Source organism: Moschus berezovskii, chromosome 9 (assembly GCF_049115385.1).
Source record: "Moschus berezovskii isolate FMDL1 chromosome 9, NW_MosBer_1.0, whole genome shotgun sequence".
NCBI lineage: Eukaryota > Metazoa > Chordata > Mammalia > Artiodactyla > Moschidae > Moschus > Moschus berezovskii.
The window spans coordinates 11,838,616-11,859,016 of record NC_142468.1 but is presented as its reverse complement, the minus strand read 5'-3'; the positions used below and the strand labels follow the sequence as shown (position 1 = coordinate 11,859,016).

The 20,401-nt window shown below is 41.5% G+C and overlaps 1 protein-coding gene across 1 annotated transcript; it reads right to left on the bottom strand.

The window, feature by feature from the left end:
• Positions 1-8,175: 8,175 nt before the first annotated feature.
• On the bottom strand, positions 8,176-19,586 carry DIO2 (iodothyronine deiodinase 2). Its single transcript, XM_055436447.2, has 2 exons — positions 18,656-19,586; positions 8,176-10,568 (listed from the first exon to the last, which is right to left on the bottom strand). The coding sequence occupies exons 1-2, from the start codon at positions 18,875-18,877 to the stop codon at positions 9,981-9,983; spliced, it is 810 nt and encodes a 269-aa protein (XP_055292422.1). The 5' UTR covers positions 18,878-19,586; the 3' UTR covers positions 8,176-9,980.
• Positions 19,587-20,401: the final 815 nt, after the last annotated feature.

Sequence of the window (20,401 nt, the reverse complement as noted above, 5' to 3'; positions counted from 1 at the left end):
TGTAAAGAGCAATATTGCATAGGAACCTGGAATGTTAGGTCCATGAATCAAGGCAAATTGGAAGTGGTCAAACAGGAGATGGCAAGAGTGAACGTCGACATTCTAGGAATCAGTGAATTAAAATGGACTGGAATGGGTGAATTTAACTCAGATGATCATTATATCTACTACTGTGGGCAGGAATCCCTTCGAAGAAATGGAGTAGCCATCATGGTCAACAAAAGAGTCCGAAATGCAGTACTTGGATGCAATCTTAAAAATGACAGGATGATTTCTGTTCGTTTCCAAGGCAAACCATTCAATATTACAGTAATCCAGGCCTATGCCCCAACCAGTAATGATGAAGAAGCCGAATTTAATCAGTTCTATGAAGACCTACAAGACCTTTTAGAACTAACACCCAAAAAAGATGTCCTTTTCATTATAGGGGACTGGAATGCAAAAGTAGGAAGTCAAGAAACACCTGGAGTAACTGGCAAATTTGGCCTTGGAGCACGGAATGAAGCAGGGCAAAGGTTAATAGAGTTTTGTCAAAAGAATGCACTGGTCATAGCAAACACCCTCTTCCAACAACACAAGAGAAGACTCTACACATGGACATCACCAGATGGTCAACACCGAAATCAGATTGATTATATTCTTTGCAACCAAAGATGGAGAAGCTGTATACAGTTAGCAAAAACAAGACCAGGAGCTGACTGTGGCTCAGATCATGAACTCCTTATTGCGAAGTTCAGACTTAAATTGAAGAAAGTAGGGAAAACCACTAGACCATTCAGATATGACCTCAATCAAATCCCTTATGATTATACAGTAGAAGTGAGAAATAGATTTAAGGGACTAGATCTGATTGATAGAGTGCCTGATGAACTCTGGACAGAGGTTCGTGACATTGTACAGGAGACAGGGACCAAGACCATCCCCATGGAAAAGAAATGCAAAAGAGCGAAATGGCTGTCTGAGGAGGCCTTACAAATAGCTGCGAAAAGAAGAGAGGCGAAAAGCAAAGGAGAAAAGGAAAGATATAAGCATCTGAATGCAGAGTTCCAAAGAATAGCAAGGAGAGATAAGAAAGCCTTCCTCAGTGATCAATGCAAAGAAATAGAGGAAAACAACAGAATAAGAAAAACAAGAGACCTCTTCAAGAAAATTAGAGATTCCAAGGGAACATTTCATGCAAAGATGGGCTCGATAAAGGACAGAAATGGTATGGACCTAACAGAAGCAGAAGATATTAAGAAGAGGTGGCAAGAATACACAGAAGAACTGTACAAAAAAAGATCTTCATGACCAAGATAGTCACGATAACGTGATCACTGACCTAGAGCCAGACATCTTGGAATGTGAAGTCAAGTGGGCCTTAGAAAGCATCACTACTAACAAAGCTAGTGGAGGTGATGGAATTCCAGTTGAGCTATTTCAAATCTTGAAAGATGATGCTGTGAAAGTGCTGCACTCAATATGCCAGCAGATTTGGAAAACTCAGCAGTGGCCACAGGACTGGAAGAGGTCAGTCTTCATTCCAATCCCAAAGAAAGGCAATGCCAAAGAATGCTCAAACTACCGTACAATTGCCCTCATCTCACACGCTAGTAAAGTCATGCTCAAAATTCTCCAAGCCAGGCTTCAGCAATATGTAAACCGTGAACTCCCAGATGTTCAAGCAGCTTTTGAAAAAGGCAGAGGCACCAGAGATCAAATTGCCAACATCCACTGGATCATGGAGAAAGCAAGAGAGGTTCAGAAAAACATCTATTTCTGCTTCATTGACTATGCCAAAGCCTTTGACTGTGTGGATCACAATAAACTGTGGAACATTCTGAAAGAGATGGGAATCCCAGACCACCTGACCTGCCTCTTGAGAAACCTGTATGCAGGTCAGGAAGCAACAGTTAGAACTGGACATGGAACAATGGACTGGTTCCAAATAGGAAAAGGTGTACGTCAAGGTTGTATATTGTCACCTTGCTTATTTAACTTATATGCGGAGTACATCATGAGGAACGCTGGGCTGGAAGAAGCACAGGCTGGAATCAAGATTGCTGGGAGAAATATCAATAATCTCAGATATGCAGATGACACTACCCTTATGGCAGAAAGTGAAGAGGAACTCAAAAGCCTCTTGATGAAAGTGAAAGAGGAGAGTGAAAAGGTTGGCTTGAAGCTCAACATTCAGAAAACAAAGATATTGGCATCTGGTCCCATCACTTCATGGGAAATAGATGGAAAAACAGTGGAAACAGTGTCAGACTTTATTTTTTTGGGCTCCAAAATCACTGCAGATGCTGATTGCAGCCATGAAATTAAAAGACGCTTGCTCCTTGGAAGGAAAGTTATGACCAACCTTGATAGTGTATTAAAAAGTGGAGACATTACTTTGCCAACCAAGGTCCGTCTAGTCAAGGCAATGGTTTTTCCCGTGGTCATGTATGGTTGTGAGAGTTGGACTGTGAAGAAGGCTGATCGCCGAAGAATTGATGCTTTTGAACTGTGGTGTTGGAGAAGACTCTTGGGAGTCCCTTGGACTGCAAGGAGATCCAACCAGTCCATTCTAAAGGAGATCAATCCTGGATGTTCATTGGAGGGACTGATGCTAAAGCTGAAACTGCAATACTTTGGCCACCTCATGCGACGAGTTGACTCACTGGAAAAGACTCTGATGCTGGGAAAGGTTGGGGGCGGGAGGAGAAGGGGACGACGGAGAATGAGATGGCTGGATGGCATCACCGACTCTGTGGACATGAGTTTGAGTGGACTCCGGGAGTTGGTGATGGACAGGGAGGCCTGGCGTGCTGTGATTCATGGGGTCGCGGAGAGGCGGACACGACTGAGCGACTGAACTGAACTGAACTGAACTTCTGATGCCTTTGTCTGTCTCAAGGAAGAAATGGCAACCCACACCTGTATTCCTGCCTGGAGAATCCCATGAACAGAGGAGCCTGTGTGGCTACTGTCCATAGGGTCACAAAAGCAACTTAGCATGCATGCACCTTAGTATATTCCCAGCACTTCTTGCTGTCCTTCTGGTAACAAACCCTACTCCCACGACCACAGAATGGGCATGTAATGCGAGCTGGTCCAGTTCCAGTACTTCTCTCAGGATAGGTTCAAACTCTATCAGAGCCATCTCATAGTTTGGGAGTGAGGAACCTCCCCAGCCAGGCTACCAAGCATAAGGAGAAGCTGCTCTGAAAGAAAAGGCTGATACCCCAAAACAGAGAAGAGACGAAAGACCTAGTGAGCACTGAAGGTTTCTAAGTCGCTGGGTTCTGCTGTCCCTGGGGCAAGTTTCACACCAAGCGTTTCCAGGGTTTAGTCACATCAGCCAACATATTCACTTGTAGATTAACATCAGCTTGTCACTTTTAGTTTTGGTGACTCTGTGACAGATTCCTTGAGGCAGTCATGTCTTTGTATAGTTTTACTTCTGTTTCACATCCCATTGAGTCCCGCACAGGATACACCTCACGAGGAACAGAAATTCCATCAATAGTTGTCAGAGTAATGATTGTTTACATGTCCATTAAATTTCTGGAATATTATATAAGATACTACAAATATTAGTTAAATTACTATGTATGGGGAATGATGAGCAAGAGTCTCAAAAGATACTAACACTTTGGTTAAGTTACCTGTTTTCAGGAACAAAATGCACATATTTTAAGAGTAGTCAAAGTGTTAGTCACTCAGTCATGAGACTCATTGTAGCCCCTTGGACTGTAGCCCGCCAGTCTCCTCCATCCGTGGGATTCTCCAGGCAAGAATACTGGAGTGGGTAGCCATTCCCTTCTCTAGGGGGTCTTCCTGACCCAGAGATCAAACCCCCATCTCTTGCATTGCAGGCAGATTCTTTTCTGTTTGAACCACTAGGGAAGCCCATATTTAACCATGTTGCAAATATACTCCTTGTCATTAACAGGACTCTGCCTTCGTAAACCATTCTTATCCTTTATATTGTCTCATAGTGGAAAGTGCTTAATATAAATGTTTTCAGATGTTGATTTTTTCATCACATACTAGCAAACAATCATGTAAATAATTATACACACATACATACATATTAATATATACACAACTACATATATATGCATATACATAGAGGCACATACATACATACGTACTGTGTGTGTTATATGTATTGCTTAAACCAACTTCTTGGAAAGTTTATTTTTTGCACTTAGAAAACCTGGGGTGTAAATATAACAAAGTAACAGTTTGCTCCACAGTCTCTTTAACAGGCCCCTTTCCATGAATTCTGAGTGCAACTTGTTCATGAATATGGAAAGTATCTGCAGATTTTCTTTTAACTTGTCTTGATTTCCTTGAAGACTCTGGCACACAGCATGAGATTAAAATAACCTGGCGTTGCTGGCGATTTTGCCCACAAATACCAAGGAATAAATATTAGAATGATGGATTCTCTTTCCCTTGTCAACCATGAATGTATTCCTGCCAGGGGCAAGGTCTAGAGAGTAAGTTAAAAATAAACACGTAGAACCAGAGAGTAACTTTATTCTTTTATTCAAAGTTTATTAAAATAAAGAACAAATTTGAAAGCACACATACCACTCAGCACCAATATAATAACACTCTTTCTCCTGATGATCTCCAAAGCATTTCTGTTTCTGCAGTCGAGAAGCAGAGATACACACACACACACTCACCACATTTACCCAGTACTCACAGCATCATGCCCCGAAGATTCTCCTTGCTAGGGAGGCGAGGATGGGCAGAGGCAAACGAGTGTGACCACATCCAACCACTAACCGAGTCAGGGACTCTTTCGTTAGCAGTTATCATTTGCACACTAGCAACTTCCGCACATTCTGACCTCCCCTTCCGGGTGCCCGGTTATCTGGGCGAGAGATGGAGTCTGGTGACGATGTGATGCAAATTTAAACAAAACTGGCCAGCATTCCCTACCCAATCTCTTTTCATTGCTTTGGTTATAAAGTACTGGATTCTTATGTCATGACATCTCCCAATCTCAACATCCATAAAAACCGCACCAACCAGTGACACGGACTGGAGGAGGCTTGAGAGGATTTTCTTTCTTTTCCACTCTGTTCTGTGGGCTTCTTTCATTTATGTGTTTACCTATTTGCTTTTTTTTTTTTTTTGGTGGGGGGATGGGAGTTTTGAGACAAAATAGTGACTTCATTAACCATCTCCTGGGTTGTTGAAGTCTCTGCAGCAAATTAAAAAAAAAAATAAACTCCGTGGAGCTCCAGTGCTGCTGTCCAAGATGGCAGAGAGCCCCAACTTGCATGAGCAATATTGTTCAGGGATCACTACGTATTTGCCTTCAACTGGTTGACTCACCTTGGAACAGCACTGGATCTTAAGTCTGAGACATTGCTTCTGGAGCCATCCAGGAGGTAAGGCATTAGGAAGTGGCCCGATATTTTGCTAAAGCCACTCTCATGACATTCATCAGTCCTCCTCCAAAGGTAAGAAGTTTCTTTTCAGGTCTTCCCAGATCAATAGACTAAGCCCCCAGGGCCTAGTTCATCCCAGTCTGCAACTTCTTGACTCGCCCAGGTCCAGGCCCCCTCCTTTCATATAGGACACGACCAAGAGAAGGTGGATCACCAAGCAGAGGTTGGTACTTACACCCCGTCTGGACTTACACAGGAAGACTGGGCTTAGCTTCTATTTTTAAGGTAAAGGAGGAAGAAGAGATGAGGTTGGAATATAACTAAAAATATTTTAGCTCTGGTTTTTGGCAATATCATTTTTTAAAGAAAAACTCTTGTTTTTTTTTAATTAATTTTTTTTAATTTTAAAATGAAATTAAAACCTGAGAAATTAAAAATCTCACTGTTAATCTCCACTGCTCAGAGAATAGCATGAGTTGTGTTCTGAAAAGCTTTAAATGCTGGCAAAGGTTTTATTAATCCTTCAGTGGGACAGAAGTTAGTGTCTATGTTTTCCCCTTTGCAATGGCCATCTGATTGTAATTAAGTTTATCTTCCAACTCTAAGTCAGAAATTAGGCAGAATAAATGTCCATGTTTATCCTCTTTATCATCCACAGAATGGGAAGTCCTGCATGTACATCAATGCATTCTGCTTGCTGTGGACACAGCCCATAGGGCATGCTGAGAGCAACTGATATCCTATATCCAGCTGGGAATTTCCCCAAAGGCACAGACACTGTCTTTAACCTGCGTCTCTGGTATTTTATGCAGCAAGGCAGCATCCATGTATGATCTCCCCGTATTTCATAAGTTTTATTCAAGAGCCCAAAATGTGAAATACACTCAGATAAAATGAAAGAGACCAGGCCTTTCTGCTCTTCTTGATCACAGAATTGGCATTTCCTGGTTAATGGTAGGAAAGTGAAAGTGTTAGTCACTCAGGTTTTGTCCGACTCTCTGAGACCCCATGGACTGTAGCCTGCCAGGCTCCTCTGTCCATGGGATTCTCCAGGCATGAACACTGGAGTGCGTTGCCATTCCCTTCTCCAGGGGATCTTCCTGACCCAGGGATCAAATCCAGGTCTCCTGCATTGTGGGCAGATTCTTTATCATCTGAGCCACCACTTAACTAAATCAATAGACCATTTCAAAGTTGATATTACCAAAAATCAGGGGTACATTCTACAAACAAGGTGAAAACAAAAGACCAGAGCTCAAAAATATGAATATGAAAATTCATATGAGTTAAATGTTCATAACTTTAGCTATACACAGCAAGTACAGCACTAACCTGCTTCTAAGGAGGTCAGATACATTTTAATATCTGTATGAAAGTGAAAGTGTTAGTCGCTCCGCCGTGTCTGACTCTGTGTAACCCCATGAACTGTGGCCCACCAGGCTTCTCTGTTCATGGAGTTCTCCAGGCAAGAATACTGGAGTGGGTTGCCATTTCCTTCTCCAGGGGATCTTCCCAACCCAGGGATTGAACCTGGGTCTACCTGCATTGGAGGCAGATTCTTTACCATCTGAGCCACCAGGGAAGCCCAATCTCTATGAAACACTTATCCCATTGTGCAAGCATTTCATTTATGCCCATTCAAGAAAGTCATTATTGATTTCACTATTATTTTCTCTAAGCAATATAATAAAGTAAGTTTTGAATAGTTCCAAGACATAAGTCTTTCAAACAGTAAATTTTGGAGTAAATCCAGATGCTATAAATAACACCCAAAATTGCTTGGAAACTATTTCTATAATAGACAAGCTAATTCAGTTTAAAAGGCTAAACTGATAGCTCCATGTAAACACAGCCTATGGGGTTGGTGGGAAGGAAATGTTTAGGTTCTAAAAAAAGACATCATATATATATATATATATATAAGTTTATATATGTATATATAAACTTATACCTTATACCATATATATATATAAATTTATAAATTTTGCCTTGTGAGAACAGGAACAAAAATTCTTCAAAGGAACATACTTTATAAAAGATAAGATAGGTGGGGTGTTGATTTCAGGGTATTGACAATACCTGTCAATTTCAGGATATTGAAAATCTAAGAATTTCTCTGAGCATACCAGCTAAACACTGATTCTCCTCTATCTCAAATAATGAGTTCTTATTAAGTTCCTTAAAGAAACACCACAGGAAATCACAAAAGTTCATGTTGAGATAAATAAGTTACGTAGTTATAGGCTTCTCCTAACTCTGATAACACCAAGCCTTCTTACACATTGTAGGACTCCTGAGCTTTGTCAGTTCACTTTCTCCATTGGCCCTCAACAGCCTTTCTTCCAGTAACTCTCCTGTGTTCCACTGGACATGTCTCTGCCCCTGATACTCAGCCTCTACCTCTGTATGTTTACTTCCCACTGCTTCCCGTCTCCACCGGCCTGTCCTCAGGGAGAAGAATTGCACGCACACAACCTTCTCTTTCTTTAAAAATGTATCACAGCAGGGTAGTTTTCTCATCACCCTTTCCCCCAGACCACTGGCACTGCCTGCCTTAGCCACGCCTCATCCCCCCACCAGCTTCGCCAACATCCTGTTCCCTTATTGTACGTGTAGAATAAAGGGGCGGTTTAAAGACAACCGTGTGAGTGTGCTGCCACCAACTTTTCTTTTTCTTCCCTAGGATACCACACAAATCGCGACACTATTTTGAAGGTAAAAATCAAGGGGCTGTGCCGATAAGCCTCAAGTTATAGGGTTTAACAGCTGAGGACTCAGAAATAATCTATTCTCAATGTGATTTTCCAGAAATTCATTAACGTCACATTTTCAAATTTTTTTTCTTTGTTGGTACATTTTGTAGAATTTAGAACAGTGAGAAGCTTAAACGTTGCAGTTAAAAATAGTCAGTTAAAATGGAGCTTTAATATCTAAACAATAAATGATGCAGTGATAAGACTATTATGCTGTTCCATTTAAAAAAAAATTGGTTTTTGGTTCTTGCACACTCAGTTCCCATTTTTTTCTGATTTCAGGCAGTTAGTTCAGGAAGATATTTTCGATTTTAGATGTCTTTTCTATTAGTTTTATGATTAAATTATTAATGGAATGGACATAGGAACCTTTGATTGTAAATATAAATATAACCATCCTCAAATTTACAATAAAAATTTAATATACAAAATTGGTTGACCTTTTTTGGAAGTTAGGACATTAGTTATTACTTATATTACTTATAAGTAGAACTCTAATATCTTCATTTTAAAGAGAAATATGGTATATATATTAAAAGAGAACTACAGAAGTCTTAGATGACTATACCTCATCTGAGAGGAACAAAGGAAAACCCAAGTCCAAATTAAATATGAATGGGAATTCCATCCTACCAAACTCCATGATCCTGAGGATTCCATTAGAAGCAAAGCCTTCAAAATCACTGATGGGAATTGTCTCACACTTTCTTGTCCTCTATTTGGCTCTACATTGCTGAGCTCACTGCCATGGAGACCCAGACCAAGAAGCAGCTGGACCACAGCGCAACCGCAGGGATGGAGAGGGGACCCCGGCCCCACTGGGCCCACCGGTGTTACCTTTCATCAGCATCACGAGGTATAATCACCAACTGAACATGCAAACACCACAGACATGTTTCAAAAGTAATACAAATATTAAAATGCATGTCCCCCCTCTCAGTCCCCCGTTCTCATCAGTCCAGGAATATATGACAAATACATTGATTTCATATGTATACTCTGCATGCTATCTTAGGGGGGCTTCTTTTTCTAGCTTTGCACATGTTTCCTCGCTTCTGTGACTGACAAATTAGTACCACTCTCTACAGCAGCAAGGTGAAGCTCCGTGAAGCCTCCTAATCTTTCTGCCTCCTTTTCCTAGCTTGTCGATTTGATTTGCTTCGAGCACTTTCTCCACCTGCCTAGAAAGTAACCATCAGATATCAGACGACCATTCTAATGCTCCAGCAGGTGTCATTCTTGATATCTGCAAATATACCTGCGAGTTCTGGGATATTTAGACCGGCATAGAGCACTACATGGCTAGAAACTAGAAGGTCAGAAACTTCTCTAACATGTTAAACAATAAGTTCCTAACCACATGGCCTGGACTTGAAGACTCGTTCTAAGTAAAGATTTGGCAAATATCCAGTTGGGCTCTATCCATGCTGAATAAAGCCCAGGTAATACCCTTTCCACCAGCAAGGATGGTGGCTTCCCTAACATAGCAGTCATTCCGGTAAGTCTTTTCTTCAGGTCCCAGGGCAGGCATCAGCTGTATCACTTCTATCAGGGCAGAAATGAGCACGTGCTGAAACAAGTTTTCTTCTTTTCCATCTTGGGATCTTTTCATTCAGGGCTTTTCACCAGGAAGAGAAGAGATGGGGCTACTATTTAGCCAAAAGCCATTTAAGTGGTGAAAGTAGTATCCAGATGTTAGAGGTTTATGTTCTTCTGACACATAAATTCCCGTCTTTCAGTGAGAAAATGGGACTCAGTTGAAATAGTGGATTGAATTCTTAGTTTCCTTGTCTTTACATAAATTAAAAAAAAAAAAAAAAAGCTCTGTTACAATCATACTTTTAACCAGCTAATCTAGCTTTCATCTCTTGCTGAAATTCTTCTCCAGCCAACGCCGGACTTCTTGCAGGTTGTAGAAGAAGGGGCCCTTTCCTCCCAGATAAGCAATCTTCTGTCTCTGCACAATGCACACACGTTCAAAGGCTACCCCATAAGCCACGTTGGCGTTGTTGTCCATGCGGTCAGCCACGACCCGGCACTGGGGCGGCAAGGAGAAACGCTCCAGGAGCTGGTGGGCTGCGGCGCATCGGTCTTCCTGGCTCCGGTGCTTCTTCACCTCGAAAAACAAAGAAGAATCCCCAGGCACCGCCCAACCGTCTGAAGGATGAGCCTCATCAATGTAGACCAGCAGGAAGTCAGCCACGGATGAGAACTCTTCCACCAGTTCGCTGAAGGCTGGCAGCTGGTTAGTAAAAGGCGGTCAAGTGGCGGAGCCGAAGTTGACCACCAGTGGGCGCTCAGGGCTGGCAAAGTCCAGAAGGCGGCACTCAGTTCCGTCCCCCGTTCTCTCCTGGGCACCACGTCCACTGGAGTCACCTCCTTCCGGACTGGAGACGCGCACCACGCTGGAATTGGGGGCATCCCCGCCCAGTTTCACCTGGTGATGGAAAACGAAAGAGAGAGGCAATAACACATGAGGCGCGCACTCACTTCAGTTCACTCTGTACAGAAGCAGTCGGCTCTAATAAAAGGCGGCGTTTCCTTTGGAAGATACGGTAAACACATAAGATGTGAGGGAAGACCCATCGTGGCAGGTGGGGTAATGAATGGCCCTAAAGAGACTAAAAGTCTTTTTCATCCTTTCTGGCCACTAAAGGCGATTCTTTTCATCACTGAAGGTACTGGATCTAACTGTCTTCATAATTAAGTTGAGGCTGGTCTTCTCTGTGTCAACGCTTAGCTCACAATGTATAACACATGATTAACGGGCTTCAGTTTAGAAGTGAAAAGTGAATGGTCTACTTTAAAATGAATGATCAGAGCTGTGGGACATGGCACCTCTTTCTGAATTCTAAAGTACTCAGGAAAGGCCCTGATGGTCTTGCCTAAAAGTCATTTAATCTGAACCAACGGACAAGGATACCCATGGGCTCTGTTCCTACCCAGAATGCGAAAACCTGGGGTCTGCCATTTATAAGAAGAGTTACTCCCACTTAATCTCTCAAGTGCTGCAGCTATGCCATCTATAAAATGGTCATTTATAAGGCCCATCTTCCTTGTATGTTTATGGGAGGATGACACAGGGAAAAGAGCTCTGTACACTATAAATCATTGTGGGAGTGTAAGTTGCCATTATAGATGCCATGCAAACAAGTAAAACTGAACACCATTTTTCTGAGTAATTCTATGTTGTAATATAATTGTTCTTAGAAGTGATTCAAGCTTTCCTTGGTATGACATCCTTTCTGGAGGTTTCTATGGCTACGGCATACTTTGGGGTTCTTTGACTAGAACCTCGCTATTTCCATTAAACAAACGAATGAAAAGATACACTTTTATCTTTTGTAGAATTTGACTTTAAATTTCTCATATTTCACGTGTGTGTTAGTTTGTTTCACTTTTTTATCTCAGAAGTCACAAGCCATTTACTTCCCTACCATGCACGTTACTACCAAACTCCTCTGGATTTAGAGTACTCAGGCAGAAGAGCTGTACAGCAAAAGTGTTACGGGTGCTCCCTTTGCCTGTGGTTTCAGTCACTGAACACAGACTGAAAGGAAGTTTGCTGGCCTTTGAATCTATAAATTGATAATAAAAAGCAGGCAACATAAACGAGCCAATTACTTCAGTTTGAATTAACAGAATTGGATCTTCCCCTGGAATGGTTTAATCAAAACCGATAACACTGGGGACAACTTACAACAGTATAATTGATTTTTATACACTATCCTTAATATTACAAAACACTTCCAATTGGATTCATTTTTCCTCCCTCATATAAATACCACCGCATATAACATTGCTGTTAATTGAAGTCACTTACAAGCGAATTGTTAAAAACTCAACAATTTAAACCGATATAAAATACTCAAGGGGTTTTACGGAGAAGCTTCTACCTGATGTTAGTGCATAACTCGTTTTAACTGCAGAAGTCAAGAAATCCTTTATCTCCCTTGTGAAAAATCCTAGCAGGGCAGGTTTCAAACAAGGACTATAAGCTTTCTAAAATAAATCTTAAAGCAATAATCTTTCTTAGAAAAGGAAGGTGGTGGTGTGATTTAAATAAATACATTTGTTTTCAGTCACTGTCAGGAAAAAAGTTATTTTCTTTATATTAATTTTCTTAGTTAATTTGGAAGTGAAACTGGGTGAAGAAACCTAGTAAACCACTTTTAGCTGGACTGTTTTATATGAGCTACATTCGTCTCTTGAAATTTTAAAATGTACTTAAAATGCAAAGATATACATCCTAAAGGTATTATAAACTTTTTAATCTATGGGTTATTTTTGTACTTCTTTGTCGATTTAGGTAAAAGGTAGCATTACCATCACCTTCTCACTTTATCTCTCCCATTTAAAAAAGCAATAATGATTCTAGGATGGTTGCTTTTAACTATATTATTGTGCTTTGTTTCTCAACATACTGTGATACAAAGATCTGAATGCATTCAGACCAGTCTGAATCCACTAGCTATCATAGCAACTTCTCATTAAGTGAGGAACCCATAGACAGAAGAAGAATCATCTCTGGACTGCAGACTTGTAGGTTTCTGATAGGTTGAAAACATCCACTTGCATTTTGGAATCCTTCCTAAGAACGGAACAGTTGTGTTGGCCTTGTGACATGGGCCTCTGATGCACCTCCTCTCACCCAAGCCGAACTGTTGATCCTTGCATTATGCCCGATTCCCCAACTGAGTAATCTAATCTGACTTCAGTCGCAGGTGACTCTCGTTACCTGTAATTAATTTTCTTGGAAAGTTAAAGCACCGTCTCCTTCTTTGGTGACAATGTATAGTTCAGCCACATAATTTTTCTCAAAATACAAACATGTTAGTTCAACTTAGAAAACTTAGAACAAGTACAACACCTCTACTTTAAAATCAAAAATTAGGATATCCTCCCAAATATATCATGTTCTTTAGTATATGTGTTTGGTGGGGGAGGGGCACAGGTTGGCATTTTGTTAAGCTGGAGAACAATGGATATGTGTGCTTGGAATTTTTTGTTGAATAAAGTTTTGAATGAATGGTAGCTGTTATCATCTTAGCTGGAGATCAGCAAAGCATTTTACACTTCATAATAACCTTGACCTACAGTGAACATCAGCACGTTGGAGTGATGGAAGACCTCCAAGGCAGATGATTTCAAAGGGTGAACCCCCTGGAACCCCTCTGTAGAGAACTGTCACAGTCCACACCCAACGCTGCTGATCTGTTCTTGATCATCTCTGCTGGGCAGTGCATAAAATGAGAGTAGCCAATCCTCTCTATTTTGCAAAGGAGCCATAGGACTTGACTGCAGATTAGAATGTCATAAAAAGAATTATACTCATGAGGGAGGTTAGCTAAGAGAAAATGCATTGGTATGCACAACGCTACTACTGCAACTTGGAGGGAAAAACATACACCCATGATTTGAAGGTCCAGACATGAGTAGACCAGTAGTCTGCTTTTATAAATGACATATTCTAATCATACAGTTTGTCTATTTTTGCTAAAAACTGCTGATATGGGATAATTTAGCAACAATAAAGGAAAAACCTTTTTAAAAAATGAAAGTCTGCTTTAAACTAAAAAAAAAAATCTCTTAGAAGGATATTATTGTTCATTTCTCACCTTCCTATTTGGTCATCAAGAAAATTAAGTTTGTATTATGACCAAAGTTTCAAAGGGGGAATTTCCTAGTTTACTCTGCTTCACACCTTGCTGAGGTGGAATGGGAGAATCATTGCTGTCATCCATGATGGAAGAGTCTCTCCCCAGGAGCAAAGCATTCCTTGACAAAAAGCCAAAACGATGAAGAAAATAAAGTTGGTCCATAATAACATTTAGGCTGCAGGAAAGAAGCTTGACAAAAACAAGTTATCCCCTGGTACTCCCAAACTCTGTTTTAATTTCCCACAGTGGCACAGAAAGTCTCCTGGCCACAAGTTACCTATCATCTTAATTTCTCCTTCTTAGAGGGTTTGTGTTTGGTTTTTGTCCTTAATGAGACATATTTGCCAAAGAGGCATTCAAAAGGCATTTTTTACTCTTGCGGAAGAGTAATTAGGTCGGTACCTCTTTCCCTGCCAGCATTAGCCGCTCTAAAGAGAACCCTGCCCAGTATTTAATGCCCAAACACAAGAAGCATCATTTCCACTAATTGGTCTTGAAGTTCCGATGTTCCCAAAGGGTCCCTTTATTTTGCAAGGATCAGAAAGGACATACGTAAAATGTAATATCGTCATCACTTTTACCTCTCTCATCTGCACTATTGCATTTGTCCTTTCTTCTATTTTTTATAATCAACATCAACACAACACCAACAAGGGAGGGAAATAAAGGGTTTGTATTTTTACAACAGAAGACATCTCTGGGCCAAGCTCAAATGTTGCCATGGCCATATTTATAAATATGAACAAGAGTGTAAATATATGGTGTATATTTGATTCCCTTGATGATAGGATCCCTTTTGCTGACAATTTTCAGTGCATGAGGAAAAGGATAATGCTGCTTTAGCATGTGGACTGTGAAATGCAGGGCAAGGGGGAAAAAAAAGAAAGAACCATTCATCAAGTAGAAGCTGGAAATAGAGCATATACTACTAACCTTGTTTTTCTTCCTTTTCCACAGCCTGAGAAAGGCCTCTGGACAAAATATCACCTAATCTCATGATAGAAAGTGAAGCAAATGATAAAAATGGGGGTAAGTATGTGGCGGAATTCTTTTTACACTTCCTTCTTCCTCTCCAAAGCCCTGGAAATTTCAAATTCTTTGCCACAATGACCAGGCTACATCAATGTCCTTACAAACGTGGCCAAACAATTATTAAGCAGCATTTTAACCATTTATATTCAAATCGACCAAACAAATCAGAGGATCAGCTACCTACTCTTTCCTCTGAGTTCAATTCCCTGTTTGGTCATTCTCTTTTTGATTTGTAACTTGAAAACACAGCTTAAAGCTCTATCAATTCCCAGTGTTTTATCCAAGTGATGAACACACTCTGGCAGTAGCCTGCCTTGTGTTCTTTGGGGAATGTTTCTTTCTTAGAAGAGCCATTTTCCATTATAGAAATGAGTGTCAAAAGGCTGAGGGGAGTGAAGAGGAGGAGGAGAATGTTAAAGAGATCCTTTCAAAACCAAAATTATATGTTCAAATGAATATGTTTTCTGTGCCGCAGCAGTATTGACCATGTAGGGGCTAAAGTGCTTGTCAGCATCTATACTGTGTGTTTACTTTTACACTTCATTTAGGTAGGAGCCAGCCTCCCAGACAGAGCAGTCTGCTTACTGGTTGTATTTTTGAGTCTTTGAGCGCCAGCACAAGGATGCAGTGTTAGATGCAGTGACACTGACTGGGGAAAACTTAAATAACAAACATCTATTATACGCCTCACTCTCTCGACAAAATCCATGAGACTTTCTTTCTTCATCAAAATCATGCTTGGGACTCCCTCTAATCAAACCTAAATTATCTTTACAGGCTTCCCTAGAAGGTTCATTTAAAGTCCCATGCAACATTTTAACGAAGAAGGGTTTTCTGTTTTATTTTGTCCCGATTCTTTGTTTTTTTCATTTCTTTGTTGCCTTCTGCAGAAGCCAAATGCAGGGATCACATTTTTACCACACTTTCTCTAAATAGCTTCTCAAGGATCTTCCACTCAACAATCAGGAGAGTTAGAGATGGCCTGCCTCATTGTATGGCATGTACACGTTCTACATCCCGGAATGCTCTGCTTCTGGTGGTGGCAGCCTTAAGTCCGGATTGTGAAACAGGGTGACACCGAACAGAGACTCCTCCAGTGAGTCTCTAGATATGGCTACACCCAATGACAGTGGCGCAGATGACAAGAGCATTCGGGGAAGTGAGCCAACCCGTTTTGGAGGTTCTGAGTGGCCCTGAAATGCCACCACCACCCTTGCTACACTTGGAGATGGCAGGAGAGCTAAATTCAATGCAAGCTGTGTTTACCGTGTTTCCAGTCATCACACACCCAGTCCAGTCTTATCTCTGGATGTATGAGTTCTTGGGTTGCTTCTTCTCATGGCAGCTATTACATAAGTCATGGAAACAAACAGCATTACATCAGCCATGAACTTGGTCACTAATCAAATCAGTAGACAGAAAGAGTACAGGAGAAGAACACACAAACCACATGCAAAAAAGAAACCAGATCACTCACGCCTCTCAGGCTCTTAGAGGAGGGACAACAAAACACTGCAACACAATGACACACTATACATCGGTGAAAAAACACATCAGTGATCAAGTTTATTAAAGAGGCATGTGTTTCCTTTTCTCTTTTTATCTCAATAAGCTGCTTGATAGGAGAAACAGCCTCACTTAACATGGGTGGGTAACATTATAACCTCCATATTTTATGTGAGGGTATCTATGAATATAGGAAAATTCTCCAAAGCGGCGGTTTTTCTTGTATGGCAAAAGTCAATGACTTTCAAAAAAGGAAGAGTTTCATAGAGATCAAATAACTGACATTGCCATGTTATCTCCTAAGACCTAGGAAAAACAGATACAGGTGGAAGAACTTCCTTAGTCATAATACACCTGACACTCTTGTGTAAGCCCCACTCTCCTCTAAATTCTCTACCCCTCAAAATGAAGTATAAACATTTAGTATATACATGTGTGCAAATGAAGTGATCATCTCAATATCTCCTTCCCACATCACCATTCAGCCCATTACATAATATGAGTTTTTGGTGTTAGAACTTTGAGTATCATTTAATACTGTTATAAAGAAAATTTCACTTACTAACAAGAGCTCTTAACTATTTTCCTATCTTTAGGACAACAAATACAAACCTTCTGCAGGTTACTGCCAATAACAAAGACAAGTATCATAGTAAAACTCTCCTAGTTCACCATGAATGTTTTCTTCTTAAACATTTGTTTAATTTTCAGTGGAAGGATCCTACTCTGGATTCCTTGTTACTAGAAATGACTTCTTTTCCTTTGCTGGTGCATAGATATATTTTTAATTTTCATTTTATATTGGAGTATAGTTAATTAACAATGTTGTGCTAGTTTCAGGTATACAGCAAAGTGATTCAGTTATACATATAGACATACCTATTCTTTTCCGAGTTATTCTCCCACTTAGGTTATTACAGAGTATTGAGTAGAGTTCCCTGTTCTGTATTATAGGTCCTTGTTGACTATCTGTTTTATATACAGCAGTGTGAACATATCAATCCCAAACTCTCAATCTATCTTTCCCCTCAACCATTCCCCCCCGGTTACCATAAGTTCATTCTCTAGATTTATTTTTCTAGTGTTTATTTATAGAGGACCTGTTCTTTTCTCCTTCTTATTCTAGTTTTCCAGCTCTGTTTCTGAGGTTCTGCCTACCTATAATACATCACTTCACTAGCTCCCATCTCCCTCTTAAACCCCCTTCCCCAGCATCTCGGGCAGGGTCCCTCAATACTGTTAGGGGAAATCAAGGATGTCTGCTTTGATAGTAGCTTTTATGGGATGAGTCAATTCTTCCTAAGCTCAGGGACCTCAGGAGGGAAGCAAACTGACAAAGGACCCAGTGCCCTTTCCTCTTTGCCCCTTAAGATCTGATCCAAGGATGCTCCACCACCACAAAGCAGCATTCTTCACTTCAAAACAAAAACCTCTCTGGTTTTGAGAGGGCAGCCCTGGGGACATGGCTTCGGCAGGTAAGTGAACCCACTGCTCCAGAGTTCTAGGCACTAGTTTTGAGACTGTCGTAAACCCTAAACTTATCTGCTTGGTCTAAAGACAACCTGCATAAGTTCTGAGAAACAAAGCAAATGTGGTTTCTCGAACAAAGTCTGGAATGTTGACAGCTTGTTCTCAGATCTTTCCTTTTCAAACAGATACCAAGTAACTCCAGACTCGGTGCCGGATGACTACTTCAAAAGGCTGAAATCCAGATCAAGGCAGGAGATGACGGAGCACACAGACTTGCTCCCATTAACTCTTACTTCTACCAGGAATGAAGCTGCGACCAGCTGAGTCACACCTGCTCTGTTGTTTCCTTAAATCTCGTCAGCTCTCTGAGAGTCCTGCATGGTGCTGCTTTCTTTCCCCTGGCCTTTTAGTGCCCACCCATTGAACAGTCTTTCCTAAACTCTCACGCAGCCTCTCATCAAGCAAAACATCAAAACTGCCAGTTCATGATGAGAGCAGAATAAAGGCAAGCGTCTGCCCTCCCCGGACACCTTTCTGAAGTTTCCCAACCTTATTCTACAGGCACGAATACCCTCTGCTCCAAAGTCACAGCAAGCCACTCCTGACTCTTCTTAGAAAGGCTCCTTCTGAAGTCACACAGAGTCACTGGGACTCTGTAATACCTGTCATCCCCAATTCTCAGGTGCGGGATCGTGCGACAGGTGTCGAAAGTAAACATCCGAGCATCACCCTGCGGCCTCCAGACAGGGCTCCAGAGCACTCAGCCCTCAGCTCCTGCGGGCATCTGGTCCCCTCCAGCATCTCCGTCTCCCGCCCCTGACAGCCCTGCGGAGAAGCCCCCGGGAGCGCCGCTCACCTGTTTGTAGGCGTCGAGGAGGAAGCTTTTCCAGATGCAGCGCATTCCTTCTGAGGTCAGCATGCGCCTCCACTGCCCGCGACTGGACTTGGAGCGGCTCAGCAGCAGCACCACGTGCTTGAGGAGAATGACCGAGTCATAGAGCGCCAGGAAGAGGCAGTTGGAGAAAAAAACTGGCAGAATCTGCAGTGTGATCAGCAAGTCTACGCTGAGGACGCCCATCTTCTCTGCGTCCCGGGTCAGTTCCCTTGTGCGCTCTGGTTCCCTTCACCCTCTTATTTAAAGGGGGGGTGGTGGTGAAGAGGGGTGGGGGGAGGTGAAGGGGGAGGTCGGGGGTGGGGGATAGGGGGAGAGAAGGAGAAAAACTAAGTTAAAAAAGAAGCCCAAGTTGTCTCCTTTTTCAAAGAAGCAGAAATGGCAGGACCGAGTTCCAGTCTCTCCAGCCCAGCAGGTTGGAGCGTGCTCATCAATTCATTCAATTCGGAGCTGCTGCTTTTTTTTTTTTCCAGGATTTAAGATGTTAAAAAAAAAAACAAAAACAAAAAAACTGGCGTGCCTGTCCCTAATCCAGTTGCCCCTCTCAGAGTCGGTTAAAGACAGGCAGTTCTGCTTTCATTTCTAAGCACCTATGAGACTGTGGGAGAGATTGCAAAATTTTCTGTAGTTTTTCATTGTCTCTGTGTTCAGAAACGTAGCCCGTTTCTTTCTAGAACTGCCAGAGTTTTGAAAATGTGCTTTCAGGGTAGATTTGTCCTCTCTTTACTCCGTTCACACACACTTTCTGTACTTCTCCAGCCTGTCTCACTCTCTCCCTTCCCCAGGAGCGGCTGACTCCTCTTTCCCTGACTGCCTCTGGCTTCTCCTTCCTGCTCTGTCTGTGGTGCAAAGTGCCTCTCTCTGCAGCCCAGTGAGTCTCCCTGAAGCCTTTTATACATTCCCTGGCTAATTGCTGCAATAGAGAAATGAAAGCCTAATCTTGGTAAAGATCTTGACGTCATTGAGAAAGAGGGCTTTACTTTGGCCAGGACTGCAGTGAATAGAAAAGCAAAACTCGACAAGTTTTTTTTTTTTTTTTTAGAAGTGGGGGGGTGGCAGAGGGACAGTGGAATTTTGCTTTGTGATTTAAAGAGAGAGGAAAAAATTAATACCTTTGAGGGTTTTCAGGAAATGCTCCCAAACTCTGGGAACAGTTATTTAATATAGCATGTGGGTTGATGGGGAAACTGTCTCTCCTCTGATTATTATTATTGTTCTCGTTTATTTATAAGGGGTTTGGGAAAGAAAGGTCCCTGGAAGGCAGGTAGAAAAGAGGAAGAGTGATCATACATGATCTCTGTTCTCTCTCCTGGAAGATGTGAATGCTTACCTTCCATCTTTACGTCTATATCCTACAACTATCTCCCATCAGATTTGTGACCTAGGTTCTTCAAATATTTTTGAGTCACGATCTTATTTAAGAAAATCCAAACTGTGAGGTGGAAAACTTTTAAACTCTTTGAATACCATCACAGCACTTCTTTAAAGCTTCTTGTAGAAAATTAGTGCAAATTTTCTTTTCAGTTTTACTGGTTTCCAATGCAAAAAAAGAAAGAAACAAGAAAGTCTTCCACCCATGAAAGTAGCTAGGTGACCAGACTTCCTTTCCATTCCATTTTGCCTAGATGCAGATTAAATAAAACTTTTATCTAATGGCATTAAGATGCCATCAGAGTAAGAAATACAGTCTTTATAAGAGAGCTCTTTAAA